At 36.3% G+C, this 19621-nt stretch overlaps 2 protein-coding genes across 15 annotated transcripts; both read left to right on the top strand.

The window, feature by feature from the left end:
- The first annotated feature begins 6547 nt into the window (after nt 1-6547).
- Nucleotides 6548-19546, top strand: LOC148864130 (putative pentatricopeptide repeat-containing protein At3g01580). Of its 14 annotated transcripts, XR_016109402.1 has the most exons (5): nt 6554-9454; nt 10365-12579; nt 14639-14733; nt 15238-15909; nt 19436-19546. XR_016109402.1 is itself a non-coding variant. In XM_088975733.1 (3 exons), exon 2 carries the CDS (start codon nt 10445-10447, stop codon nt 12572-12574), a length of 2130 nt encoding a protein of 709 aa, XP_088831859.1. In that variant the 5' UTR covers nt 6548-7564; nt 10365-10444; the 3' UTR covers nt 12575-12579; nt 14639-15227. The 14 variants fall into 14 exon arrangements, 6 of the variants coding, with proteins under 6 accessions (XP_088831859.1, XP_088831858.1, XP_088831860.1 ...); XR_016109405.1 differs by lacking the exon at nt 19436-19546 and having other exon boundaries at nt 6548-7564; nt 15238-17957; XR_016109409.1 differs by lacking the exon at nt 19436-19546 and having other exon boundaries at nt 6554-7495; nt 15238-17957.
- Nucleotides 15579-17719, top strand: LOC148864131 (uncharacterized). The gene is made up of 4 exons (XM_088976300.1): nt 15579-15909; nt 16288-16458; nt 16686-16792; nt 17330-17719. Exons 1-4 carry the CDS (start codon nt 15579-15581, stop codon nt 17717-17719), a joined length of 999 nt encoding a protein of 332 aa, XP_088832426.1.
- Nucleotides 19547-19621: the final 75 nt, after the last annotated feature.

Below are 19621 nucleotides of genomic sequence, written 5' to 3'. Positions count from 1 at the left end.
AGGGCATTATTGGAATAAGAAAATTGATCATCAACCAAAAGAGAGCGTGAAACTTTCGCTTTTTGTCATGTTTAATGGATAACTCTCGAAAATGCCCAAAACACTTTTTACCTTGAATTTACTCCCCATTCCCACAACCCGAAGCTCAACAAGCAAAGGCCTACCTAAACCAGTGTTTTCAACCCACCATTGGCCTAGGCAATTGAACCGCTTGACCCATTGGTCAAGATTTCAGGTATGCTTTTAGTAAAACCTGAAAGATGGTCAAAAACCATTGAATTGGTCAAAAATCATCCGACTTATAAATGGTTGGACCATTGACTTGTTCGACCCAATGGTTAGATAGGTTGCACACTAAATGTGTATGCAAACTTTGGAAGGCCATACCTTTTTTTAATTTTGAGATTTATGTGTCCCAAGTTTCCGTTAGCACCTTGCTCCCTTTTTTTAGCCTCAATTACAACTTTTAATATTTTTTATAAATAAAATTAAAAACATAAATTAAATATAAAATAATGCATATATTACATGTAAAACATAATTATACATTATTTATTGATAAAATGCATGTTTATATAATAAATTATCTCTAATCTCTATTTATTCTCTCCCCCACTTTTTATCTATATCTATCTAAAGAAAGTTTGTATTCAAAAATTTAAGAATTATTTAAATATTCTAACAAAATTATATAATAACTTTGAATTATTTATTAAAAATACAAAAAATAATTATAATATATTTAGTAATATTTAAAAAAATACAAAAAAAAATATTTATCCTCTCCCCCACTTTTTAAGAATATTTATAAAATTTATCACAAAATTATGTACTAAAATATAAATTATGATTTTCCGGATTATTCAATTTAAATGTTATTAAAATAATAAAAAACTAACATTAAGTATTATTTAAATATTTCAATAACTAAATATCTTAAATAACAAAATAATAAAATAGCTAAATAATTATATAACAAAATACTTAATGTTCTGTAATAACTTTAAAATAAATAAAAGTAAAATAATGAAAATTTTTAAATATTTTATATATTATTTAAATATTTAAATAACTAAACATTTTAAATAATGAAATATTTAACATAACTAGATTTTAAATAGTTAAAATAACGAAATTATGTAATAAATTAAAAAAATAAAAGAAAAATAAGTATAATAGAATATTTAATAACTTACAAAATTAATTACGAAATCATGTGTAATAGTATAAATTATAATTTCATATATTATTAAATTCAATAAATAATTAATATTTAAATATTTAAATAAAATCTTAATCTAAATTTATTATATATTTATATATAGAATATTTATTGTATTTTTAGTAATTATTTATAGTTTTTTTGTGATAAATATTTTTAAGAATTATGTATAAATTTATTTTTGTTTTTTATAACAGAAAATTTTCGAAATTTATTAGAGATTAAACTATTATTATTTAACTTATTAAATTTAATTTAGTATACTTATTGTATTTTTTATAATTTTTTAATTAATGTTTTTTTTTGAGATTAAACTATTTATAGGATAATTTAATATATTTTAGTATTTATTGTATTTTTATTAGTTATTTATTGTATTTTCACTATCAATATATTTTCAATAATTGTGTATTTTTGCTACAAATTTTCAATAATTATTGGAGACTAACTATTGTTACTTATTAGAAATTAGACTACTAATTTAGTTGAAATTAGGAGTGCTCGCGGGTTGGTTCAGTTCGATTCAATTATAGGTTGTTTGGCCAACCAAAACGACCTAGTCAGGTAGGGAGTTGGTCACCCGAAATCGACTAACCATTAGTGAAAACCAGCCAATTTGGGTTGTATCGGTCTGGTTGGTTGGTTCAAAAGATTTAAATGTAAAATAAAAAAAATTACAGCTGCATTATAGAAAATTAAATTTATGATATAAAATATTTTAGATTTAGAAATATGAGAATTTCCCACTTTTGTATTATAAAATGATATTTAAAATATAAAATATTAATACATATATGTAAAGTTGGGTCGTTTGATTTTGGCTAGATTCCAAAGTGAAATTGATCCAAAACTGATTGGAAATTTTTAGAAAACTGACCAACTTGGATCGAGTTGGTCAAATTGGTTAGTTTCATTAGTTTGATGAAAAGCCCTAGCAAAAATAAATTATTGTTATTTTTGTGTTGTAAAAATATTATTAAAAGTAGTATATAAAATATAAATAATTATTAACTACTTAAAAAATTAAAAATGTAAAACAATGTATATTCTTATGTATTTTTATTGTTTAGTTTTCACTTAACAAATCCCATGTATTACATACATATATACGTATGAATTTTTGTATTACTGACATGGCATGGTTTGACACATTCGACCCTGGCGGTTGACCAGTGACCTGTGACCCGAACGCAGGTTTTTAAAACATTGATATAAACATGGCCCTAGGAACATGTATACCTAGGTGAGACTAGGAAAAGAATGTCGGGTTCTCCTATGATAATTATCTCACTCTTGGAAACGTGGTTCCCCCAATAAGCATTCATCTCTTCTACTTTTTCAAAGTTTTTGGATTGAAATAGATATTGAGGACTTTCATTGGGAGAGGTGGGTGCATAATTCCTACCACCTCAGTAACCCTAGAGTCACTATAGGTTGTTTTTTCTGTAAAATAAAAGATTCTTTATGTGTTCCTAGATTCTCACTAAATTAGGTAACAACTCATATTTTATCTTCCCTTGTACTGAGTTTATTTTATAGTAATAGTGACATATTTGATCTTGTTTTGTACTCTTTCTACAGGTAAATTCCTGGGTTTGGTTCTTTTTTTTTCCCAATACATGTGATGCCTTTTCTCCAGATCAATCTAAAATCTCAATATAAGTTAATTAAGTAGATTAGTGGAAACAATTTCTTTGATTTCAATCTTAAAGATGGAGAGTTTTCTGCTTTGACTTCATAGGGCAGGCTGTGTAATGGGAGGTGAGATGGACTGGAGCTTGTAGAATAGAGTTATGCAGGACATCTGGGTCTTTAATTTACAGAATTATAGTTTCTAAGCTCGGTATACTTTATTGTCGTGCATGAGGAACAAAAAATTAGCACGACATAAGTGGAATCCATGGACTAGTAATTTGACATTTCATACAGGCTGAATGATCTGACTGCTAAACTGGTAAAACCATGATTCATTAAGCTTTTTGATTTTTCATCTAGTCCAAATTTAACAACATTAACCACTCCTAAATCATATGTAATTAAGTCTACATGATAAGTTGGGTTGGGTTGGGATCAATTGAGGTTTGTCTAATTTTTCTTTCTTTCACTAGGGTCCCATCAGATGACAGCCTAGGCCAGCCTCTAAAGGTGCAATTTCCTCCATTTCAGCAATACAATTATACTTCGACTTTTCTCACAAAAATGATGTGAATGAAAGTCGGTATCAATTTTTATGATTGAGATGTGCAAAATGGCCAAATACGGAGTTGTGAAGAATGAATTGTTCAAAAATATATAATCATCAAAGTGCTTAACTAAAATTTTCAGGATATTCACATTCCTTTGCAGTATCATCACAACATCTCTACGGTATTACAGGATTTATTCAAAATCTGGACACAAACCCACTTCGATAGGTGATTGAATCAATTTTTGGGTGATGTCCAATCTTTTGTGCTAAGTACCTCGTCATTTGGTCTGTTTCTAAGTGGCCGATGATTCAAGCTAAAGTGGAGAACTTTAACTGTCGAGCTACATGTAAGGTATCGGGTTGACCAGGTGGCGAGCTGCCTGTGAGGTGCTGGGCTAACCAGGTGCCAAGCTGCCCAGGTGCTGAGCTGGATTGATGAGTTTCGTTGCTCTTTAGAGGCCTGCAAGAAACCAAATGTCAGAGGACCCAAGGTGGCTAACCTAGCAAGGTCGCTCCGATGCTTAAGTCAGTACTCTCATAGTAGACTGCGAGCTAAAAATCACAAAGTATGAGGGTTGCAATTTGCTTAATTGCTTGCTTGCCCCCCATGTCATTGGGGTTGGTGCCCTTATATAGGCATTGTTTGGTGTGGGCTTCACGCACCATATCCGAGATTTCTAAGAAGTCGTCTAAGTGGTCCGAGATTCCCTGAGGTAATCGCCATGCACGTTGACCACCCTCTGGATAGTTCGACGCGTGGGCCAACTTCCAAGGATCGTGGAAGTGTTTGGATATGCATGTCGAATTCGTCGGCAAGCACGTCTTGCAAGTCGCCAGGTCGGTGCCTGTGCCAGGCTACCAGCTCGCGCCAAGGCCAGGCCGCCAGGTCGTGCTAGTGCTAGGCTGCCAGCTCGCGCTTGTGCCAGGCTGCTAACTCGCACCAGGGCTAAGTCATGCCAGTGCCAGACTGCCAGTTTGCGCTTGTGTCAGGCTGCTAGGTCGTGCTAGGGCCAAGCCACTAGGTCTATGCCAGGTCGTGCCTGTGGTGGGACACCATCAACTTGGCTAAGGTAAGTTGTTGCTAGACCTGTTCATGGGCCGGGCTTTTACTCTTCATTAACAGAAATATAAACTAAGTTGATTTTCAACATGATTCTAATCTAACTACAGAGTTCTTTTATTGCAGCATGGGTGGGACGGATTCTTCCTATATTCTATATATCAGCACCTAATTTTTGTTTGGTCCCTTCTCTAGTCCATTCCTTACACTTTAAATGCCCAATCAGACTTTATAATTCTCTCCAAAACATGTTGAAGCCTTGGAAGACCAAATTTCGACTCAAGCACACTCAAATCCACTGTTAAAACTACAATATTCCCTTTTGACGGTCACAATTACGCCCCATCACCACACCTATAAACATCTAATCATAACAAATTTCTGTTATAAATTCCTTGATTTCACCATCCACATATAAGAAATTCCATTTTGATGAACCAGACGCTATGACTAAAACCCACGATCCAAAATCTCAACTTTAAATTCATTGATTTCACCATCCACTCATCGAATATTCCATTTTAACGAATCGGACGCTATGACTAAAACCCATGATCCAAATCTCAACCTTAAATTCCTTTATTTCGCCATCCACTCATCGAAGATTCCATTTTGAAGAACCAAATATTACGACTAAAACCTACAATCGAAATACCCTCGACATCATCAAAACTTTCATCAACCTCCCGATCGACCATACATCAAATTTTAAATCTCAAAATGAACATTTCGCCATTTACTTAAAAGGATTTCAAATAAATCTTTTTTATTGGTTGCCACTCTCCAAATCAAAGATATCCATCATTATACATCAACTGACACCTCCAAACCCTATCAAACCTCCCGATCGATGATCCATCACATTTCATGCCCTAAAATGACCATTTTGCCCTTCACTTAAAAAGATTCTAAATGGACAATCCTTGTCACTTGATACGCCCCAAATTTAAGACATCCATTGCCATACATTGTTCAACGCCTCTAAACCCGTCAAAGCCTCCATCAATCCCCCGATCATCCATTCATTGAATTTTAGGCATAAGATTCCCATTTTACCCCTCATAAAAAGATTCTAATTCGATCCTTCTCATCACTCGTTACTCCCAAAATCAAAAATCTACATCATGACACTTCTTCCAAGGCCCCTAAACCTTACCAAAATCTTCCTTAACCTTCCAATCACTCATTCACCAAATTTCAGACCTAAAAATCCCATTCTGCCCCTTATACGAAAAAGATTCCGATTTAAGCAACTCCCATTCATCAAAGACATTCAGAAATCCGATCCTACAAAACTTTAACTCAAAATTCCTCCATCTACCCATCCATCGAACAAAGATTCCATCATGGGCTTTCTCGCATGCTAGATTGCACGTACCGCAAATTGCCTCAATATGAACACATTTGAACTGATCAAACCCTGCAAATTCAGCCATACCCCTTAAAAAACCTCATATTGTTAAACTTCAACTCAAAATTCTTCCATTTGCCCCTCTAGAAAACGAAGGTTCCATTTTAAGTTTTTTCGTTAATCAAAATGCTTATACCTTAAGTTCTCTTGATCCAAGCACCGTTAAGCCAATCTGACCCCACCAATTGATCTGGAATACCCAAAAATCCTACCTTGAGAAATTGCATCCAAAACAGACATTATTTGCCCTTGATCACACAAAGATTTTGTTTTAAGACTCTAGATTGACCGAATCAAATCCTATCCAGATTTGACCAATCCAAACTCATTTGGGCCAATCTTATCCCACCAATCAACTCAAATGTCAAAAAACCACACCGTGTGAAATTTCACCAAAAATACCTTCTTCATCATTCCATTTTAAAAGATTCCATTTCAGTTGATTTCATTAGCCCGCACATGCACGACCCCACTCCGTGGTCACATCCATCCTAACCCTCTAATCATCAACCCCAAAACCCCATCGTTGAACTAAAACCCCGGTTTGACCCATGGACCGATTTTGACCCGAATTCACAAAATTACTGAATTACCCTCGAATCCCCAAAATTACCAAAATGCCATTTTAAGTTCTTTTTTAAACTTTCTTTCATTCAAAAGGAAAAGGGGGGATCGGCCAGAGGGCTAATGTTCACCGGGGATCTCCTTCAATCTGTCCAACCTAGCGGCGGCAACTCTCTCCGTCTTTCTTCCTCTCTTCTTCTCCTTCCCTAATCTTCTTTTCTTTCTTCTTCTTCATGTTTGGTTCCACCCTCCTCTGCTCCACCACCTCTGTAGCTCACAACAGCGGTAGTTTCTTTTTTCTCTCTGGCTTCTCCTCTCCTCTCTTTCTTCCTCCCCAACTCTCTTTCCGTATCTTTTGTTCCACGATCACCGCCGCTGCAACTTCTGGCAACGGCGGCATTCCCTTGATCGGCCACCTCTCTAATTAGCCTCTCTCATTTTCTCCCCTTTGTCTCTCTTCCTCTCATTCTCCCTCCCCCTCTCTTTCTCACCAGCCAGCACCCACGCACTGTTCGTCTTCAAGTTCTCGACACTAAGAGAGTGGCGGAAAGCTTCTTCCCAAGTTCTTCTCCTTCCAGTACAGATCATCCCTCCACTGCAACTCATCTCCCCACCTGAAATCCCCCTCTCTCCATTCTTTTTATTCTTTGTAATTTTTTTACTGTTTTCTTTTTTCTTCTATTCCCCTGTGAAACCGCCACTACCACAGCAACGATTGGATTGTCAGAACTGAACCAGTCAGTCACCTCTTCCCCAATCTCTCTCATCTTCTCCTGTGTCTCTCATTCACCTGGACCTTCTCTCCCTCACTCCATTCTCTTGCTTTTTTTTTTTTTTTTTCTTTCATTCCCCCTCTCTATTCACCGCTGCAACAACCTAGACAGAGCACACCCCTCCAAGGCTCCTTTATCTCTGGCCAATCTCTGTATCCAATGAGAATCCAAGGTGTCAACCGGGAAGAGTAACATCTCGGCTCTAGTTCACAACCCGTTTCAGGCTTCGTGGCGATTGGAAAGGGCCCACCATCGATGAACCAACCATGATCCCCTGGTATTCCATTCATACACATGCAGTTATCTATCCAATATCAACCGCGTGGCTCTGAATTCTGATTCGAAGGCAACATTCAAAGCGAACTTCTCCGGTTTTTGGTTTTAACTCCATTAACTTCGGTTTATTTCTTTATTTTCTCATTTATCCTATAACTTTGCATTGTTTTCCTATTAATCTGTTAACTTAACTAACATTTCCGTGCACTGGTTGGCTTATTAACGATTTGTTCATTTGTATTTTATTTTATTTTATTTTTCTCTATCTGATTGATGCCATTCCTAATTCATTTATGAGCAAGCAGTAGTTCTCTGGGCCGAATCAAGGACATCTGAATTGGCATTTTTATTTTCTTTTTGTATTGTTTGGTTCTATGTCTATAGCTAAAGACAACTTGACATTAAATCTTGATCTATTCGCTGTGCTAGAAATCTGCTAGTCTCTTTCGTTTAAATGCATGTTCGGTGGATTAATTGGGATTTGTTTGTTGTATACTGAGTTTGGTTATGAAGCTCAATCACTTCCATCATGCATTGGTAGTGTTTTTTTTTTTTTTTTTTATGTGATGAGTTTCCTTGTATTGTCTTGAAACCTTTTGAAAAGGTGTGGATTTAACGATTGTCATTAGCCTTAATGCTTGTTTAATGGGCAGAAACACAATAGAGATTAGTTAGGTAGCTATTGGATAGTTACGGCTATGTTGATGTCATTTTAATTGTAGGAATGATTCCCATCTTGTGGGTAGTGAATATTTTCTTCTTAGATGGCTGATTAACTCCTTCCGTCCTATTATTTAATAAATAATTTCTTTAGTTTTTTTTATATCTATCTTTTTTATGTGTAATTCTATAGGATGATGGAAAATAATTTGTCAATTGATCCCAACCTTTAGAGGCCGGTCTAGGCTGTCATCAGATGGTACCCTAGTGAAAGAAAGAAAGAAATTAGACAAACCTCAATTGATCCCAATTCAACCCAACTTATCCTGTAGACTTAATTACATGTAGTTAAAGGTTGATTTAGGAGTGGTTAATGTTGTTAAATTTGGACTAGATGAAAAATCAAAAAGCTTAATGGATCATGGTTTTATCAGTTTAGCAGTCAGATCATTCAGCCTATATGAAATGTCAAATTACTAGTACATGGATTCCACTTATGTCATGCTAATTTTTTGTTCCTCATGCACGAAAATAAAGTATACCGAGCTTAGAAACTGCAATTCTGTAAATTAAAGACCAAGATGTCCTGCATAAGTCTATTCTACAAGCTCCAGTCCACCTCACCTCCCATTACACAGCCCGCCCTATGAAGTCAAAGCAGAAAACTCTCCATCTTTAAGATTGAAAGCAAAGAAATTGTTTCCACTAATCTACTTAATTAGAACTTATTATTGAGATTTAGATTGATCTGGAGAAAAAGCATCACATGTATTGGGAAAGAAAAGAACCAAACCCAGGAACTTACCTATAGAAAGAGTACAAAACAAGATCAATGCAATCCCATCTCTGATGGTGTAGAAATTAAGCCATGTTGATGGATAGCAAATTTTTTTTTAACAATGGTTCTTTCCACACAACACATTCAGTTCGTTAATACATGAATCACTATCATTGTTCACAGCGAAACATCATCACAAACCACTCAAAATGGTTTTTCCTTGTCATACTAGTGAATATAAACCTAACAAACAAATGCATCTCTAATGGGGAATCATTTACTATAATCAACTGCAAAATACAACAACATCTCTACAATCTGTACTGTATTAAGAGCAACTCCCTTGCATACCTGATCATCACAAACAAAGATATCCAACCTATTTGGGAAATATTTTTCTTTTCAGTATGATGTATTATGAAGTTAATAATTTTCTTTTTAGTTTAACAGGGTGAGACTAGAGTGTGCTGTATGTTTTCTTTTATTGGAGCTGTTTTGCAAGCAGGAAACCTCACAGTGCAGGTTGTTTATGTTCTTTGATAACAAGTACCAGTAGGAGAATCTTTAGTTAAATACTGTAATGACTGGATATATTAGTAGTTCGTATAATAGAATACTAGCTTCAGAGTAATCAAATCATATTAAATATGTGATGATTCCTGCAATGATATGCAATTCTTTGTAACTTTTCACATTTTTATGCTTTTTTTTTTAATTTCCGCATTCTTTGCAATTTTTTGGCAAAACTTTTGTGCTTTCATGCCTTTTTTTTATAAAATTCCTGCAATTTTTTTGCATTTTTTGAATTTTCATGCATGTTTCTGCAATTTCTGTAATTTTCCACATTTTCTGCAAAACCTCTGCATTTTCTACAAATGTTCTGCAAAATTTATGCATTTTCTGTAAAATTTCTGCACTTTCATGCATTTTTCTTCAAGATTTCTGCACTTTCATGCATTTTCTGCGTTTTCATACCTTTCTTTTGCATTTTTCTGCATTTTCATGCATTTTCTGCAAAAAACTGCAGGGTACACTCCGTGGGGAGCCCATGCAAATTCCATTAGAGTTTGGATTTGTTCCCCACAAATTGACCCTACACGCACCACAACACATCCCAACCGTGCATTGGGAACAATGCTGTGGGGCATGCTCTATCAGCCAATTAACTCTGTTTGGGCTGGGTTGTTTTTGGTTGCAGTGGTTAATCGATGGATTGATAACCCACACCCAACTCAACCCATCCAGTTCTTGCAACCCCATAGCTACTTGTTTGGCTTGATAGGTTGACCACAGACCCTACATGGTGTACACTAATTTTTTCATTCAATTTTGGTTTAGCTTTGGCCTTTTTATTTTATTTTCTGTTCAATCACTTAAACTAAGTTGATTTCCAACCTGATTCTAATCTGACTACAGAATTCTCTTATTGCAGCATGAGTGAGATGGATTCTTCCTATATTCCATAGTCAGAATGTTTTCTGAAGATCTCTTGCTTTTGTCAACCTTGGTTGAATGAAACACAGGGAGTTCTCCCATCTCTTTGAGTCATGCAAGGATGTTAGATCTATTGTGCAACTCCACTCTCATATCCTCAAAAGTGGGCTCCTCCATGACAGCTTCTTCGCCACTAAACTAAGCACCTATTATGCCAAGTACACCTCCGTTGCTGCTGCACGGAAATTATTTGACGAAACCCCTCAACAAACCATCTATTTGTGGAACTCTGTACTCAGGGCCTACTCCAGGGAAAAGCAATGGCAAGAAACATTACATCTCTTCCTTCGCATGATGTCAACAGCTATTACCATAGACCAAAAGCCCGACAATTTCACGGTACCCATTGCTTTAAAGGCCTGTGCAGGATTATTGGCTCTCAAGACTGGCCAGACGATCCATGGGTTGGTTAAGAAGATCGATTGTGTTGATTCAGATATGTTTGTAGGTGTTGCTCTGATTGAGTTGTATGCGAAATGTGGAAAAATGGATGATGCTCTACGAGTATTTCTGGACTATCCTCAACCTGATGTTGTTTTATGGACTTCTATGGTTACTGGGTATCAGCAGAATGGTCATGCAGAGGAGGCTCTGTCATTCTTCACCCGGATGGTAGTGTCGGAAGGTGTGACTCCTGATCCAGTGACACTTGTTAGTGTCACTTCTGCTTGTGCAGAGTTGATGAATCTCAGGTTGGGAAGATGTATTCATGGTTTTTCAATTAAGAGAGGGTGGGATATTGATTTATCTCTAGTTAATTCCTTGTTGAATTTATATGCAAAGACTGCTTCTGTAAATAGTGCTAGGAATCTGTTCAACATGATGCCTGAGAAGGATCTTATTTCTTGGAGCTCTATGGTTGCTTGTTATGCTCAGAATGCAAAGGCCATTGAAGCTTTGAATCTCTTCAATAAAATGATTGAGAAGAAGCTAGAACCCAATTCAGTCACTATGGTTAGTGCTCTACAAGCATGTGCAACATCTTTCCATTTAAAAGAAGGAAGGAGGATCCATGAGCTTGCTATTCAGAAGGGTTGTGAGCTAGATATTATGGTATCTACGGCTTTGCTGGATATGTACATGAAGTGTTCATGTCTTGATGATGCAATTAAACTCTTCAAAAGAATGCCCAACAAGGATGTGGTTTCTTGGGCCACTTTGATAAGTGGGTATGCTTGGAATGGACTGGCAAATGAGTCTGTAAGAGTTTTCCGTAGTATGTTGTGCAATAATACTTGGCCAGATGCTGTTGCTATGGTGAAGCTTCTGAGTGCTTGTTCAGATATGGGAATTCTCCAGCAGGCTCTGTGCCTTCATGGTTACCTGATTAGGAGTGGATTTGATAAAAAAGCTTTTGTGGGGGCTGCACTCATAGAATTATATTGCAAATGTGGCAGCTTAGACAGTGCCATCAAGGTTTTCAAGGGCATGGGTGAAAGAGATGTTGTTGTCTGGAGTTCAATGATTGCAGGTTATGGAATTCATGGCAAAGGAAGAGAAGCCCTTCAAACATTTGATCAGATGATTGAGGCCTCGTTACTTCAGCCTAACCATGTTACATTCCTTTCAATCTTATCTGCTTGTAGTCATGCCAATTTGGTGGAAGAGGGGATTGAGATTTTCAATAAAATGGTACAAGAATACAAGATCCAGCCAAATTCAGAACATTACAGTGTTATGGTTGATCTTCTAGGACGTTCTGGGGAATTGGATAAAGCCATGGATCTTATTAATCAGATGCCAGTTCCAGCAAGTCCCCATGTTTGGGGGGCCTTGCTTGGTGCTTGTAGGATTCACCATAATGTTGAGCTAGGGGAGACTGCTGCTAAAAATCTCTTCCAATTAGATCCAAATCATGCTGGCTATTATGTGTTATTGTCTAACATATATGCAGATGATGGAAATTGGGATAATGTTGAAGTGATTAGAACTCTAATTAAGGGAAGAAGGTTGAAGGGGTTGCCAGGTTATAGTTCCATTGTGGTTGGAAGCAAGGTCCATACTTTCTTAGTTGCTGATAGATCCCATCCAGAATCTGAGTGCATATATCTGTTGTTGAGGAAGTTGGAGGTGGAAATGAGAGGTGAAGATTTTGTACAATTATCCCAAAAGAAAGATTGCAAAGAAGGAATGTCAATGGAGTGGTAAATCGGGTAACCATCCCCACTCTTTAATCACCCCTACTGGGATGAGTTTGCAATGCTACTAAATGAATTAGTATTAGGTTTGGGTCTTCTAATGTCAATTCACGATGGGTTCAGATCATTTTGTATCACATTCTTAGATTGCCATGCTCCATTGCTACATAGATATCAAGACTTATATATACTACTCAAATCAACTCAACTAAGCCTTGTCCCAACTATATGGGCTCTGCTATTTTAAGTGTGTTAAAGCAACATAGTGCATATAACAAAATAAAATCATATACTATTATTTTAAATAATTAGTGGTAAAGAATAACATATGAAGCTTTAAAATAATTTTGTCTTACTAGTTGTTAAATACCTAGTTGATTCTTAGTTTTCTCAGGCTACCACACTATGAGCATTGACTGGCTTGTTAATGATGTAGTTGGTCCGGCTCTCAGCTGATTAGTTTTTTTTTTTGATAAATGCTCTCAGCTGATTAGTTGGTTAACTAATTGATGACTAGTTGGCCTTTTAGTAACACAGGTTGAATTACAACTCAAGTTTTTCTTTTCCTATACCCCACTGTATTATTCCACTCCTATTTTTCATTGGTACCCCCACCTCTCTCTCTCTCTCTCTCTCTCTCTCTCTCGCTTGATCAACAACTCAAAAAATTTTATTAAAACTTAAAGAAAAAGAGATTACAAAAAGTTGTTAGGAACAAAACCCTTTACAACCAAAAAGACCCACCACCCTTTCAACATTGAGCCCAAAACAAGTGATGTCTATATACTCCTTGCTTAGCTAATCCATCCGCCAACCCATTAGCCGACCTCCTAACCCATCTTACATGAATTTGCAATTGTCTTGATAGCAACTTGAACTGCCTGAATTCATTTCTGAATTGCCATAATACGCCTTCTCCTTTTTTCAACCAATCAATGACTATTTTTGGGGGAGACCATACCTCCAGGAACTTTTATTTCCTAGAGGAAGAAAGAGCCAACGGCTCCTAGTTTTGAAAAATATCTTCCACTGGAAAATCTGACAATAGATTTTAAGTCTTTACCCAGTGAGCTACTCTTACTGTAATAGTCTCTGAGATTGCCTCCTTACCTCTCTCTCTCTCTCTCTCTCTCTCTCTCTCTCTCTTTCACACATACACACGCACATCACCCCCAACCTCCACATTGTGATGGTACAAGGTACAATGAGACTGGTTTGGGAAGTTGGTTGCCAACTTATATGGACCCCGTGCAATATACAAAAGATTCAATCTCAATTACTTCTTCAAAAAATATTTCTTCTAGTTTAATTGTTCAATAAAATAAATATATTATAGATCTCAAATGAGATATTTTTATCCTCTATATAAATTCATGTAGACACTCTTTTGAGCATTAATTGAAAGAATGAATGAGATTTTGCTTACTCTTGTCATCTTGTGTTTGATGCTGACTCCAAGCTTATGAAGGTGCTCATTCCTAGAGAAACCTAGTGGTGTGAAATACATTATGCTGTATCTTTGTCCTAATAGCTGATATTATATAATTTGTATTTTTGTATGTAGATATTGCTATTATAGAATATAAATGAATATATACATATGTTTTTTATTCAGTGTTGACCTTTTGTTCTCACCTTGTCTTTATGATGCATGTTTCTCCTTATTTTTCAATTTTATTCTTGCACCGTCTCTCTTTTTTTCTTTGTCGTTTCAGTTATTAAAGCTTCTGCAATCCTTTCATGACCAATACTTTTGATACTCTTAATTTTTCCAACTCTTATGAGACTTTGCAACCTATAGGCATGATTCTAATAATCTTTTCCCACCTATCAGTTAGTCCTCTCTTTTATTTAATTTTGGAAACTACTCTAAGTTTTGTCCATATGCTCTTGCTGGGAGCATTTAAAGCTAAATCTCAAAGCAAACAAGCTGAGGGGCCTTCTGGCCTGTTCCCAGCTTGATATAGATCATTCCAGCCAGTCAGCCACTGTTATTACTTATTGCTTGGAGGTCTGACATCATACTACCTCTTCTTTCTATGTTGGGAAATGAAAACTTACTTATTGCTTGCAGGTTGCTTGAAGTTGCAGGTTGTGAGTGCGGAAGAAGAAGAAGAAGAAAAAAAAAAAAACAGAGTAGAGCTTCTTCGCAGTTCGCACTTTGCAGAGGTTTCACAGTTCAGACTTCACAGTTCTTTTGAGCCCTAGAGTTTGGGTTCGAAAGTGGGATATTTCCCCCTCTTTTAGACATAAGAAATAGTTGTATACAATGGGGCCATGATATAATCGTGGCCCCACCAATTAGAACATAAAAAAATTAAAACAAATAATTTGTTATATGTTTAAGTACATCACACATGGGAGGTTTAAGTATCTTTCCAAAGGCATGCCAGAAGTGTACGCCTCCCTGGACGCTTCTGTCATGCACCTCCAGGCGTTTTGGGGGCGCCTCGCCTGGAGGCTATGCCTCCCACGCCTTTTAAAACACTGGTCAGGTCTAGATTTTTGTTCAAATTATCTATAAATTTTAAGGCAGCCGCCTCCTCCTCCCCACCACCTAAGAAATTTTGAGCTATAATTTTTTTTTAATCTGAATCTTGTTCTGACTTTCATTTGTGCTAAATTAATAAATAAACATTGACCTACTATATTTTTTTTTTTTTGAACTGGCAGTCTCAATAGTAGCAATGAACAGCATCAGCATGGCATCTCCTATCTATTTAAGAAGAGAAGAACAAGAATATCAGATAATATAGACAGGAAGAAAGAAAACTATCTCCAAAAGATCTATAAATCATTTCTCATTCCAGGCACTATGCCACTAACAATGGAAGTTCAACTCCTTGCCACACTCATCAACTTGTTTTCTCTCCTGCTACTTGCACCTACTATAGCCTGGGCTCTAGTAGAGTCAAAAGGGTTATAAGGAAGCTCCTTGTCTGTTGAGAAAAAAAGCGATTTCTTGACTTCACCAGAGGGTGCTTTTTCAAGTGGATTTCACAAGGTGGGCAACAATGCCTACTGTTACTCTATCTGGTTCACAAACTAAAACAATTGTATGGATGGCAAACAGAGACCAGCCAGTGAATGGGAAGCATTCCAAGTTAACCCTTCGCAAAAATGGCATCTTGGTATTAACCGATGCAGACAATTCAGTGATTTGGTCGTCTAGCACATTCTCGGAGGAAGATGTGGAAGTGCAACTTCTTGAAACAGGAAATCTGGTCATCATCAACCAAGTTCATGGGATGATCATTTGGGAGAGCTTCAATTTTCTCACAGACACTCTTCTTCCTTCCCAGTCGCTCACCAAGAATAAAACCTTGATCTCTATGAGAAGTCAAGGTATGTACTCATCTGGCTGTTACAACTTCTACTGATAACAACAACATACTAAATCTTATCTACAACGGGCCTCAATTTTCTAGTGTGTATTGGCCCAGTATAGCTTCAACAGTCTTCTCAAATGGCAGAAGTCCTTACAATAGCTCCAGGGTAGCATTCTTAAACGAGAAGGGTCGGTTTAGATCAAGTGATAACTTGAAATTCAATGCATCTGACTATGGTTTGGGCCCCAAAACGAAGACTAACATTAGATTATGATGGAATATTGAGGATGTATACCCTAGATGAGTGGACCAGACATTGGAAAATTTCATGGTTACCCAGTAGCGTGAAAGCATGCCAAGTTCATGGACTGTGTGGGTTAAATGGTATCTGTAGTTATTCCTCATTTCCTACTTGCAAATGCCCAGAAGGTTTCAACATTGGCTGACCCTTCTGACTGGTCCAAAGGTTGCTCTCCTCTGTTTAACCTGATCTCCAATCCAGCTGAGTTGGATTTCATGGAGCTTCATCACACTGATTACTATGGGTATGACTTAAGCAACTATGGTATCAATATTACCTTTGAAACATGCATGACTGCCTGAGTGACCTTAAATGCAAGGGTTTTGGATATGCATTGGATGGAGAAGGGCAATGCTTTCCCAAAAGCATTTTATTAAATGGGTATCATATGCCCAACGCTGCCACTACCATGCATATCAAGATCCCAAGAGGAATGACGATCACTCAGTCAGACCCTGAAATGTTCAAAACATTTCATATGAACTGTTCAGATAAGGAGATCATAATCAGAAATTATGCTAGAGAAGGAGGTACAGACAAAAACTCATACATGAAATACTTAATTGGGTGCATTGCTGCTCTTGCAATTGTAGAAATTGTCTGTATGGGTCTAGGGTGGTGGTATGTTTATCATAGAAACGATAAAAATACAGAAACTAAAGATAGCAACTAACTGCCAAGAAGAGATAGGTAAGGGAGGCTCTGGCACAGTATATAAAGGAGTTCTGAACAATGGAAGAGCTATTGCTGTGAAGCGACTGGAAGGAGTACAACAAGGGGATGCAGAATTTTGGGCAGAGATAAATATCATTGGGAGAATTAACCACATGAACTTAGTGAAGATGTTAGGCCTCTGCGCCGAGGCTAAGAATAAGCTTTTAGTTTATGAATACTTGGAGAGTGGATCCTTGGATAAAATCTTATTCTGAGATTTATCTAGGATGTTAGGGTGGGATCATAGGTATAATATTTGCTCTAGGGACAGCCAGAGGTTTGTCTTACCTACACGAGGAGTGTCTGGAGTGGATTCTCCACTGTGATATAAAGCCTCAGAACATACTGTTGGATAAGGATCTCCAACCTAAGGTGACAGGCTTTGGAATGTCAAAGCTTGTAATGAAGAACCAAAATTCAGGTTTTTCAAGGGTTCGTGGAACCAGAGGTTATCTGGCCCGAGTGGATGGTGAACCTAGAAATTGATGCAAAGGAAGATGTCTACAGCTATGGTATTGTCTTGTTGGAATTGCTCAGTGGGAAGGGTGCATTAGGATTTAGATTGGAAGAACCCCAAGAGAATGACTGCATCCACTTGGTTCAGTGGGCAAGGCAAAAGGCAAAGCAAGGACAAGGGATCAGTGAAATTGTTGATCCTACACTTAATGGCGAGTATGATATTGAAAAGCTCAAGAAGTTGGTAAGTGTTGCATTGCTACGTGTGGGAGAAGACCGCAATACAAGTCCTCCCATGAGTAGGGTTGTTGAGCTTCTTGTTGGAGAAGACAAGTCACAGTCAGATGAAGACTGAAGAGATTGGTGATTAGAAATAAAGGGGTTGATCTTATAGCTTTTGATGCTTTGCACAACTAGCCAAATTGTTTTAAGTAAAATGTTTCTAAAATTGTTGAAGAACTTGAGTGCAACCTGTTCTTGTTTTAACAATTGACATTATATTTGTAGTTGACAACTACAACTGTAAGATACTATAGCTTTGCAATTATCAGTTGAAGAAATTGTTTGGTGTACTTGTATACACACATACACAAGATACATGCATGTGCATATATGATTAACTGATTGGATCAAGTAGGGAGCCATCTTACACAATATAATTACCATGTGTATTGATGATGTAGCTACTTCAAAGTTCAAACTGCTTCCCTAGACCAATCACATGCTCACTCCAAGAATCCAATGAGTCATAAACCCTACTTTCTTCCAAGTTTTTCTTCCTGAAAGATGAGAGCCATTGTAATTTCTAACAAGGATATCCAAGAAGGGCTTGTTTTTGGCTACCTACGATATCAAGGGTGCTGTGTTTTGCCAAATACTTCACTTTTTAGTGTAAACTAGTCATAACCCGTGTGATGCTTAAATGAAATTGACAAAGAAGCTATATGACATTCCAAAGCTTTTCATGTAACCCCTTATTGATAATTTATTGCCTTCTCCAAAATTTAAAACTAATTAGGTTAGACATCAGACACGAATAACCATGTCTTAGCATGGATAGAGGCTTCACCCCTAAAACTTAAACACAATAAAGTGGAGCCAGATAGATGTGTGACTGGATACGATCCGACTCTGACCCGATTACGGCCTTAAAGACATGACCAATTTTTTGTAAACTTTTGTATTTTTTTCTAGATATTTTTATATTTTTTATATTTTTATTATATGATTTATAATCTCACGGAACCAAGACAATTGAATTGCTAGCATGGACCCAGTCCTCTTCTATATGCAATTTAGAGTAACGATATGCTAATCATTTCTTTGAATTAATCACTTGTGTATGTAATATTAAAATTCGAAAAATATGGACTACTTCAATGATTTATACTTTTTTATAGACATCTGCAAAACCTTTCATAGAGTATTAGACTTATATAAAATTAAATTTGGAGAGGATTAATAGTAATAAAATATAGGAATGAGCCAACCAAATTAATTGTTTTGTTTATTTTTTTTGTATTATTAGACATTTAATCTTACATAAGTATTTATATTTAGCTTTTTATATTAAAAAATATTTCTAATATAATAAATAGAAAATTGAATTAATTATCATCATCATTCATGCCTTATCCCAACTATATTTCACAAAGCTCTTGTCAATGCAGGATCTGGAGAGAGACAGATATACGCAGCCTTACCTGGTTTCACCAATAAAGCATTAAATTAATACTAAATTAAATGAAGAGATAATTAATAGACATTTAAATTAAATAACAATTGAAATCCTAAAGTCTTTTGCAGAAAATGGCAATTAAAATGAGAATACAATTTGGTGGTGTTAACTTGTTTAAAATTCTGCATTCATGGTAGTGAATATTTCTTGATTTGATTTTAGTAATATGTTGAACATCATGACATTATTCATCAGGTTTCTCATTCATATTATCATATACCCTCAACAAAATGGGATGGTTAAACAGAAATTCCTAAAACGTTTTAGAATAATGTAGTCATTATAGTACGATATTTCATATTGACTACCACCAAGAATCCACATTGGGCGCAGGTGCTTTGATGAAGCTTTTGGAAGAGGCTTGTTTGAGGCGGCATGTAAATGGGTGTAGGATGACCAAAATTTTTATCTTCAAATTTTAACAAATGCTGCTTGGAAGGAGTACAAATACAAATACAAAGATGTAAAGTGCAAAACATTGTATTTTACATATATGTATACTGTACATATTTGTATTTG

Source organism: Nelumbo lutea, chromosome 3 (genome assembly GCF_056320005.1).
Source record: "Nelumbo lutea isolate HS-2025 chromosome 3, American lotus-T2T, whole genome shotgun sequence".
Lineage (NCBI taxonomy): Eukaryota > Viridiplantae > Streptophyta > Magnoliopsida > Proteales > Nelumbonaceae > Nelumbo > Nelumbo lutea.
Note: the sequence above shows the minus strand (reverse complement) of the source record. Positions and strands in the feature narration are given on the sequence as shown.

What these genes read in the sequence shown, in the direction of transcription:
- LOC148864131 (XM_088976300.1), top strand. Translation starts at nt 15,579, where the DNA reads ATGCCTACTGTTACTCTATCTGGTTCACAAACTAAAACAATTGTATGG. An exon ending in GATCTCTATGAGAAGTCAAG is followed by an intron (nt 15,910 to 16,287) that starts GTATGTACTCAT and finishes TGGTATCTGTAG; the next exon opens with TTATTCCTCATTTCCTACTT. An exon ending in CTCTTGCAATTGTAGAAATT is followed by an intron (nt 16,793 to 17,329) that starts GTCTGTATGGGT and finishes ACCAAAATTCAG; the next exon opens with GTTTTTCAAGGGTTCGTGGA.
- LOC148864130 (XM_088975729.1), top strand. Translation starts at nt 10,445, where the DNA reads ATGAAACACAGGGAGTTCTCCCATCTCTTTGAGTCATGCAAGGATGTT.